Here is a 9,620-nt window from a genome sequence, read left to right on the forward strand (position 1 = left end):
CGAAGGTAGTCATTTTCTTCTTTTTATGATTTTTATGCTCTTTGCTAAAAAAATTCGTTAAATAGCCAAAAAAAAAAAAAAAAAAAACAAACAAAAAACAAAACATGTAGGTTGTGACTCTTCTGAGAGCTTCTGGTCATCAGGAATGACATTTAATCTCTAATCAGTTCCTTGAAATTCGTAAATTAATAAAATAGAATCTAAAATATCTTATGATGTATCTGGTATTCTGGTCAACGCATCCAAAAAAATCGTCATACCTGCACAGCTGCACTAATCAATAATTAATCTAAAGAATTTACAGAGACTCGCGGAGCCGCACACTGAAGCACTATATTTCCAGTCCACCAAAAGGTTGTTTAAAACTTAAAAGAACTATAGACAACTTCTTCTCAGAGTTAATTGTACACAACTTCTGTTACGATTAGCATTCTAGAGGGATTTTATTTTGTGGAAATGATCTATAGAAAGACATTACATCATATATATGTATGTGTAAAATCTGGAAGTCCCTAGAACGCATCCCTTGGAAGAAAGCAGCAAACATAACACTAATATAAAGTACAGCCAGTATACGTAACATTAACGTACAAGTACTTGACAACATCTTAAGAAAAACATACACTCCAGTTGATGATACCGAAGCACTAGTCCATCTCGTTACCTACTGGCATTATGCTGGTGAGCCATCTTCCATATGCTTGCTCATTAACGGTCAAAATTTGAACTGCCGATACACATAATAAAACCGCGTCTAATCACATAACCATGTAGTAAAATTTTATATACAAGATTGTGTATGGTGAGAGGAAACCAGAAACAAAAACTAGAAGCAATATGACCCTTTCCTGACTTCAAAGCAATATAATTTTTGTTATTTGCAGCAGGAGGGCGAGTCCTTAAAAGTGATATGTGCAACAGCATGGAATTCCTGCAAAAGCATAATCCATTAAAGAGTAAGAGTTACCAGACAGAGATTCTTAATTAAACTCAAAATACACACACAACCCGTAAAATCAGATTCTTTTGGTAAGAATAGGGTAATAGTTTTGCTAATCTGGTTGGGCACAATTAGGCAGCAAAAGGCATCAATATAGATAAAAGCGGCAACTATCAGTAGACTAGTACAAAAGCACTTTTGATGATACCCAGTTTTGAAACAATAAATTAGCCCCTCTAAAGTCAGCCTTGTATCCACACAAGAGTACTTGGATATTCCCAACAAAGACATACTAATTATTGAAAAAACAACATACACAGACTTGCAGTAAGGAGGAGGACGGAGGGGGTGGATGGGGATTTGTTCTTCAATGACACCAAATGTATTATGCATAATTGATATAGTTTGAAGTCTTTAAATTTTCTATACTATTAGATCAAATGCGAGGTAGGAAAATGAGTGAATGAAAAAAAAAAAAAGGAGTATACCTAATTCAACTCACGGAGTCAGTGTCCACCATGGGATGCAGAAGAGCTATTTCTATCAGAGTCTGTCAAATGAAAGCAGAAAGAACTAAGAGCACAATAAGAGAATCTGACTTTCAATAAGTTGGAAATAGCTTGCAATAGAAAATTAGAAGCAATTTCGTTAGAAAAACAAAACACCACTTCAAGAGGATCCAGAGTCACTGCCAGAGCTACTTGTACTACTTAATCGACTTGCATTAACCCTAGTTTTTCTTGTTGAACAGGCGATGAAGACGACACATTCTTCTCCTCCATGGAAAAAATCAAAGATTTCAGTGGAACAGAGCATATGAGGTAGAAATTAAACTTGAATGCGACATCAAGTAACCAAACAGCTAAAGTAAAATAAATCAACCATTGTCATAGGAAAAGTCATAATAAGTTAATAACACTGAAATGCTAAGTTTCTGTAAGGCGCGAAAACAGAGTCATGAAGATCATTCTCTTTTGGTGTTAATGTGAAGAGTAATGACTGACTTGATGATATTTAACGACATGCAAAGACTATAATAGAGTACGACAACCAAAATTAAAAAGTAAGAAAGTGAAAGAGGCCAACTAAAATAAAATTCAATCAACCTATTAATAAGCAAAAACACCATTCTATATTCATGAAACTTGGTGCTAATTTCAAGGTATGTACAAAAAAATCCAATGAAAATGGATAGGTCAAAAAAATAAATTATTGGAGGAAGCAAGAGGAACCAAATAGCACCATACACCCACTTAGTATAAAGGCCTGTGTTTTCCAAAAACAAAAAAAACACAAAAAATCATAGAACAATGACTTTTGGCAAACAGGTACCTTCCAGGAAAGATTTATCTAGAATGAAGAAAATTCACAAATGGGTATATGGCTTTTCCAACCGACATGCTAAACATTCATGAATATGTAAAAAAAACTGTATTCTAAAATCAGTCTTTGTCCAAAGAACTGCTCAGCGAAAATGAACAACTCACCCTCTTCTCTAGGAATATTTCCAATCTGAAAGTACTGCACGGGGATTATCTACCAAAGGGACCACTTCTGAAACTGCTTCAAACTGTTTCAACAAGAGTTGATTAGAAATTAGTCTACGTTCAAATTTGATACGACAGCGAGAAAAAACACATCTTTTCCTGGCTGAAGTTCACCCTGATGGCGCTGCCAAGTATTTCCTCCTTGTCTTCGTCCAGAGAGCATGTCTTTCTCTTTAGAACCAACTTATTCAACAAAAGCACAACCTCCTCCAGTTGAGAGGATTTGTAGTTTGAAACAGCCTCCAAATCCTGATTCTGTAGAGTTTGTAACATAAAAAAAGGGTTTACTTCTGGATATGCACGAAAACCATAGAGTTTTATACCCAACATATCCCAAAGCTGAAATGATTTACAAAAGATCCACTAGAGTCCTTTTCTACCCAAAATATCATATTGAAGAATGTATGTCAATAAAATCTCTAATTGGATGTTAAATGATTTTCCTAGAAACTGCTGTGCTATATAGGACTCTGAAAAACCAAGAATAAGGAGAGCTGCTTATCATGAAACACGACATAGTTCATAGGACCTGGAGAGATGCTTATGATTACCATCCAGGATTGATCAATGGGTTCTCTAACAATTTGAAAATTTCAGGTTAAGGACAGGAATCTCTAGCATTTTGTAAGACTTAAAATTCTACATGACGAAAAGTGCCTAAAGGAAAATCATAGTGCCAAAAATGTCAGAACTTGGTGAAAAGATGAGGAAAGAAAAATGGTTGGGTAGAGTAATAAGCATAATAAGCTGTTGTCTTTCTTACAAATAAAAAGCCAAAATGGGTATTTTGTAATGAACTTGGCAGTGGGGGAGGAAAATAGTTTTCTTTTCTTCAAGGGATAATTTTGCAAGTGCCTTTAACTTTAGGATTTTTAGTGTAAAAAACTCTAAATAAGCAAATGCAAATGTTGATTCTTACCCATGGATGCTTTTCAGGCTTAAATGTGACACTCGCAAGAAATACAATAGCTGCAGCTACCTTCGACGGCACGAATCTCAACATTTCATACTCCAACAATGATAGCTCAGCAAAGTAATAGCAGCAGAAGATAAAGCTTGAACCGAGTGACTGCAGAAAAGAAGAAGATCATCACAACATTAACATGTATGTACAACAATAATGAATACTAATGAGAATTATGTAAAACAACAACTAGGTTTCAATCTTCAAAATATAGAAGAACAATTTTGTCAATTGTTATTTTGCATCAATGTGGCAAGGGAAAGGAGAAGAGTTGCTTATTACCTTGCATTGCACTTGGGCAGCTCTGCTAAAACTCCTGAAAGAAAACAAAATGACATCAAAAATAGATTACAGAAGCTTAATAGAGAAAATTTTGACCAGGCAAGAACCATCAAAAGGACAAGAACTACCGTTTTATGTAGTTACATAGTTATTTCAAGTGCTCTAATGATATATAGGTGGCTTAACTGCAATTTTTTAAAAGTTTGTGACTAGGCAGAATGATCGTTATGCAGTTAGTTTTACCACATTTTTATAGAGAAATATTCTAAATCTTTTAAAGTTTTCCCTGTAGAAGACATCGAAGTGAAGAGAAGACAGAGAGGGAGACCTTAAGGATTTCTACTTCACAGAACTACAACAAGGATCACAAGCCACCTTAATAACTGTCACAAGACACTAAATTCATATAAATCCCAGAACAGTAGTCAAGTCACAAGAAAAGGCAACAGTGTCAAAATGAGTTACAAACTAAAATTCACAACTATGGCTCAATGAAGTTTTGCATTCTGTAGATATACTGAAATGGGGAAAGGGAAGAGAGGAACCCTAGGGGTAGTCACCAATCTTTTCCAACCATGTTGCTATGGAATTTGAAAAAAATAATACAAAAGATAACATAAAAAAAATAATAATAAAATAAAAACTTGTACCCTTTGACTTTACACTGCATATTTTATTGCCATTTTCTTTCAAAGATTTAGGCAATAAAACAACATTGTAGGAAAGACCGTTGCATTCACATATTGATCGTGAACGCTAATCAGGAGATTGCTTAACACGGGTTCATCAGACTTTTCTAATACATAATTTGAACTGAAATCATATTTTTATCAATCTCTGCAAATCTTAAATGAGTGGGATGAGAAATTACTGGTGCAACACGGCGCGACTGTGGAGAAAAGCAACCCCCTTGCATAGTTGGTACATCAGCTTCTGCATTAAAGGTCAAATACATCATAAATTTGATAGACTAATCAACAATGTAAAGATAAACAAAGGAAACCAAAAATTGAAAGGAAAAGCTTTTGATGTGATCCTCACCAAATTCTACGTCATAGAGTGTTATTAGTAGCAATAACAGAAAATGATGTGAGCTTACTCATTATACATATTCAATATGCAGATCCCATTTCTGTTCATGGAAATCCACGAAAAGCAAATGTGCTTGTTGTATGTGTCAATTTTTCCACTATCAGTTGAATAATGGAGTGATAAATTATACTAATTTATTACGATCAAGGAAATCATGATGTACGTAGGTAGCTTCATTTCCACGTACTCAAAAATAAGACAGTAGATTGTTTCTCTCCATTTGTTGACGGTAGTTTGCATATCAAGCAATCTGAATTCCATTTTCCTCTTCTAACTTCGAGACTCAAATCTTCTTAACGGCTCATTTTAAAGACCGTTCCAAATGAGCATGACCCTAACTTCTCTATTTTTTCATATTCCTCCATATCTCTCTTTCGAAATTACTCGGTTTAAATATACGAAAGAAAAAAATTAACCAATAACCAGTCTAAATTTAATATGTATTGAGAAATCAGATTTTTAGGACGTAAAACTTTACATAGATATGTAAACTGAAAGGCTTGACTACCTAAAAACGTAACATACATTGCTGTTTTTTTACAATTAATGCAACGTACTTTCAATTTATTCTAAAAATGAACGAACTTTCAATCTTTTACAATTGATGCAACCTGTTTTATTTATGTCGAATCAATTATAAAATTGACGTTAGAAGGCGTTACCAATATAATGCGAAATTACAAAAAAGGACAAAGGTGTATTATTTGAAAAAAAAAAATGAAAGGTGAATTGGAAAAAAAAAATGACAAGCTGGACTTCGTGATTGGTTTCCCTCCTAAAGACCCAAACCTCCCACCAACATTTTTCTCCCAATTTATCTTATTTATAAGGGGTTTTTTGTACTAAACCCCTAAAAATATGACAACGTTTGTAATAAACCCTCCAAAGTAACAATCGTCACAATAGATCTCCCACTCCGTCTTAAAACTGCCAGCTGATTGTTTGTTTTTTCAAAATACCAAATTTACCCTTACAACTACTCGTTAAGATTTTATCCCCATTTTACCCTTATAGATCATTTATAAACAAACGGCTTTATTTCTCACCAAACTCACGAATGTGCTTTGAAATCCTCTCCTCTCTTATGGGCAGTGGTTCTTATAAGGTGAAATCAACTTAATCCCTCTCTCAGTCTCATTCTCCTCCATTCTTCATCATCTTACCTCTCACTTCCTCCATTAGTCATCTTATCGAACTGGTGAGCTGAGTATAATGAAATTGCTTTACTAAATTCGGGGGGTTTTAACAAATAAAATTCTTTGATGTCTGATTTTTCAGGTACCAATGAGTTACGAGAAAGGAATGTCATTGAGAAGCAAAAATGGTTGTTTTATTTAATTGTAGGGAGTCTGATAATTGGAAGCTTGATTGGCCTTGGCTTGACGTTGCTTGTCCTAAACCAGGATATCCAGAAACTACAAAGCTTCGTTGGAGTGAGCAGGAACATAGTAAAGGAAAGAGGTTCTTTAGATGCAATAGAGCACCAAGGTGTATGAGTTTCATATGGGTTGATGATGTTGATGATGTTGCTATGAAAAGTGTTGTAAAGGCTGAAACCATAAAAGGTTATGTGAAGGAGGTGGAGAGCCCCATGGAAGGTGGGAAAGTGAAGCTAAGCATTGATGGTCCTGGTGGTATTAAGATGCAAATTGAAGGCAGTGTATCTAATATAACTGAAATTGTAAAGAAACTATCACTTTAATGGAATTTAATGGAAGTTACCTACTTTACTATCTCAAAATTTACAACAAACGAAACTTGAATATCCAAACATAGCACCGAGTGTCATACAATTCAAAACTCATAGTAATCCAAAACATAGCACTGACATAGTAGTACTTCAAAATAGAGCACTGTCAAATTGTTTAGGTAAAAGCAAAAACATAGCACTAAAACATATCACAAACAAAACCTAATTCAACTAGCTATTTTGTGTATCCCTTGCATCTGAACGTCCACTAACATAACAAGATGCCTGACTGGATGCAGTGGCCTTCCTCTTTCTTCCTCTTGGCGCTATAGGTGGCATAGGAGGCATTGTTGGTATCTGTAACACTAGCCTTACATGAGATTCAACTGGTTGGAACTGACTTGATTGGCTGGGTCGTTCAGTACTCTAAAATGTCATGGCAGAAGGTGTTTGCCTTGATTGACCTATCTCAGCATTTCCTCTACCCATTCCTCTTCCAGTTGTGCTACTTCCCCTATCTTCACCATCATTGGCTCCACCTTTTCCTCTTCCAGTTCCCATACCTTCACCATCATTGGCTCTACCTCTTCCTCTTCCAACTCCCCTAACCTCACCACCATTGGCTTTGCCTCCTCCTCTTCCCTTTCCCTCACCATTATAGGCTCCAGCCTTAGCAACATTTCCTCTCCCCTTTTCTCTTCCAATTCTTCCTCTTCCCCTACCCTCACCAGCATAAGCCTCACCCTCACCACATTGGCTCCAGCCTCACCAACATAGATCTCAACATAAGCAACATTTCCCCTACCCTTTCCTCTTCCAGTTCTTCCTCCTCCCCTACCCTCACCAACATTTGCTCCATTGTCACCAGCATAAGCCCCACCATCACTAACATTATCTCCAGCCTCACCAGTTCCTCTTCCCCTACCCCTTCTTCTGGCAGCTTCAGGTACATGGTTTCCATCTACAGAAGAGCATGCATTGTGTTCTTTTATTTATTACCATGTGCCTGAAACAAAATCTCTGGTTGTAGTGAGGGAACACACTTGTCACTGCATTGTTCAACCCCTTCTACTTATCTGAGACAATTATGAGCCTTGCAGGATGGTTACTAAAGTATGGTTCCATTATCTATAAAAATTTGGTCCATTTTTCTGTGTTTTCTGCACCACAGATAAAAAAAGCAATAGAGAACAACCCATTGTTACCATCCAAAGAAATAATGGATAAACATACACCTCCATACTTACCCTTCAGGAAACACCCATCAAGTCCTAAGAGAGGCCTACAACCTTCCACAAACCCATCCAAACAAGTTTTGAAGGAAATACAAACCCACTGAAAACTCCTGAAGTTTTCACGTCTAGATTTCTTTGCAATACTTCCAGGGTTAGTTTTCAGAAGTTGCCTACATAACTCAGGCAATTTTGAGTAAGAAGTATCATAGCTTCCATATATTTTCTCCATGACATGGTTTTTTGCATTCCATGCCTGCCAGTACTTAACTTTGACTTGGAACCTCTTCATCATAATTGCCTAAATGTGTTAAGTCTTATAACTCTTATGATGCAGCCTCATATCCTCTTCAATCACATTTACAATCCATGGTGTATTTGCCAATTTGTTTTTATCTTATGCATACCCCTCACAAGTATATATGTTATTCAGCTTCCTAAGCTTCATGGTATTACCATCTGTTGTGACTCTCACATAACAACTCCACTTATAAGTGTCAACCTTATATATGAACTCAATCTTATCACTATCATTTCTCTTGTATTGACAAGTAAACTTGTTTTTAATAGCATACAACCTCAAATAACTTCTACACTCATATATATCATTCCATAGCTAACCAACTTCCAACTTTAACCCCACATTACCAGCACAAACACCTTCATCGGTTGGTATTTCAAAGGTTCTCTGTATAACATCATCCACTAAGTTATCATCATGATTAGACCTTTTTTTATTCAGGTTGTCTTCATCAACCAAATCTATGTCTTCACAATCACTTAGCTCTTCACCTTCCTCTGGGATATATTCTTCATCTGATGAGCTTGCATTGTGGTAATACTCTCCAGTGTCAACCTGATCCACATTTACATCTAACTCCCAAGATTGGTACATCTACAATATCCAGAAAACAAGGTTAGAGGATGACAACAACCATTAAATTGGAATTCAAATCTAGTTTAAATCTATATCTTACCATTATCATTGGTACCAAACACCTCCTAAGTAGTATACGAAGGTCCAAAGTCTAAGAAAGATTCAAAATCATCTCTCAAGTCTAATACATCTGCAATACATAAAAGATTATAGGAAGTATATTACTGCAAATGAAATGAAAATCACAAGGGCAAAGAGCAAACAATATACCTTCAGCAATGGCCTTGGCCTTGCGTGCTCCCTTTGCTTTGTTTAGACTTTTCTAGGATTTCCCCCAACTAGTCCCCTCCATGTGCAACTTGTTCCCCACCATTTAAAGTCTAAGACCCACCATTTAAAGTCATTGTCTTATTCCTAGGCTTCTCTCTATTATATTCTAAAAGACTTTGTTTCTTACAATTTGCCAACTTGGACAATTTATCCAATTCTTCAATAGTTGGTCAGTCATCAAGATCAAACATTTGGCCTTTCTTCACACGCCTACCTGAGAAATCTTCAGACTCTTCTTCAGACACTGTAAATATATCCTTCAGACTCCTCATCACTCTCAACATCCACACTCTCTGTCTCCTCCTCACCACTACTTATATCCTCAATGGCAACCACCCTAACATACAAATGAGTGTACCCTGATGTATCCCTAGTTGCATGACCCCACATATACAACAAATCATGATAAGAAGTCATTACTCTTTTTTCTCCTGCATCCACCCAAGAAACCTCAAACACTGGATCAGGTAGTGTTGAAATACTTTCAGATAACCAACTAATCATATCAAGCATGTTTGCTAGATCGCCATCAAGCAACTCAGTGTCAAGTGTTCTCCCACCCACGTATTTACATACATCAACCCCATTCCTAACAGAATCTTCCCATCTCCCACCATAATGAAGCCTAAGAACCCTAAACCCTAGCTCAACCATATCATTAAACTA

General features: G+C 36.2%; 1 protein-coding gene and 1 long non-coding RNA gene across 9 annotated transcripts; both read right to left on the bottom strand.

Annotated features, from left to right (window-relative positions):
* Nucleotides 1-526: 526 nt before the first annotated feature.
* On the bottom strand, nucleotides 527-5,471 carry LOC147480202 (cyclin-A3-2-like). 8 transcript variants are annotated; one of them, XM_086581430.1, is made up of 9 exons: nucleotides 4,956-5,468; nucleotides 4,605-4,666; nucleotides 3,734-3,767; nucleotides 3,407-3,556; nucleotides 2,602-2,742; nucleotides 2,428-2,510; nucleotides 1,606-1,710; nucleotides 1,429-1,490; nucleotides 527-931 (listed from the first exon to the last, which is right to left on the bottom strand). In XM_086581430.1, exons 2-6 carry the CDS (start codon nucleotides 4,658-4,660, stop codon nucleotides 2,436-2,438), a joined length of 456 nt encoding a protein of 151 aa, XP_086437556.1. In that variant the 5' UTR covers nucleotides 4,661-4,666; nucleotides 4,956-5,468; the 3' UTR covers nucleotides 527-931; nucleotides 1,429-1,490; nucleotides 1,606-1,710; nucleotides 2,428-2,435. The 8 variants fall into 8 exon arrangements, 7 of the variants coding, with proteins under 7 accessions (XP_086437556.1, XP_086437555.1, XP_086437551.1 ...); XM_086581429.1 differs by lacking the exon at nucleotides 4,956-5,468 and adding an exon at nucleotides 4,775-4,903; XM_086581425.1 differs by having other exon boundaries at nucleotides 1,429-1,710; nucleotides 2,581-2,742; nucleotides 4,956-5,471.
* A 1,757-nt stretch (nucleotides 5,472-7,228) lies between these two features.
* On the bottom strand, nucleotides 7,229-8,974 carry LOC147480203 (uncharacterized). The gene is made up of 3 exons (XR_015206951.1): nucleotides 8,895-8,974; nucleotides 8,725-8,814; nucleotides 7,229-8,642 (listed from the first exon to the last, which is right to left on the bottom strand). It is a non-coding gene; the product is annotated as an uncharacterized LOC147480203 (long non-coding RNA).
* Nucleotides 8,975-9,620: the final 646 nt, after the last annotated feature.

The sequence above is a fragment of the Coptis chinensis genome, chromosome 8 (genome assembly GCF_015680905.1).
Source record: "Coptis chinensis isolate HL-2020 chromosome 8, ASM1568090v1, whole genome shotgun sequence".
Lineage (NCBI taxonomy): Eukaryota > Viridiplantae > Streptophyta > Magnoliopsida > Ranunculales > Ranunculaceae > Coptis > Coptis chinensis.

Bases quoted from the DNA above. Each gene is read 5' to 3' on its own strand.
- LOC147480202 (XM_086581425.1), bottom strand. From the start codon at position 4,660: ATGTACCAACTATGCAAGGGGGTTGCTTTTCTCCACAGTCGCGCCGTG. The intron at 3,557-3,733 runs GTAATAAGCAAC...TCTTTTCTGCAG, and splicing joins CTGCCCAAGTGCAATGCAAG to TCACTCGGTTCAAGCTTTAT. The intron at 2,511-2,580 runs ATGTGTTTTTTC...TTGTTGAAACAG, and splicing joins TGAACTTCAGCCAGGAAAAG to TTTGAAGCAGTTTCAGAAGT.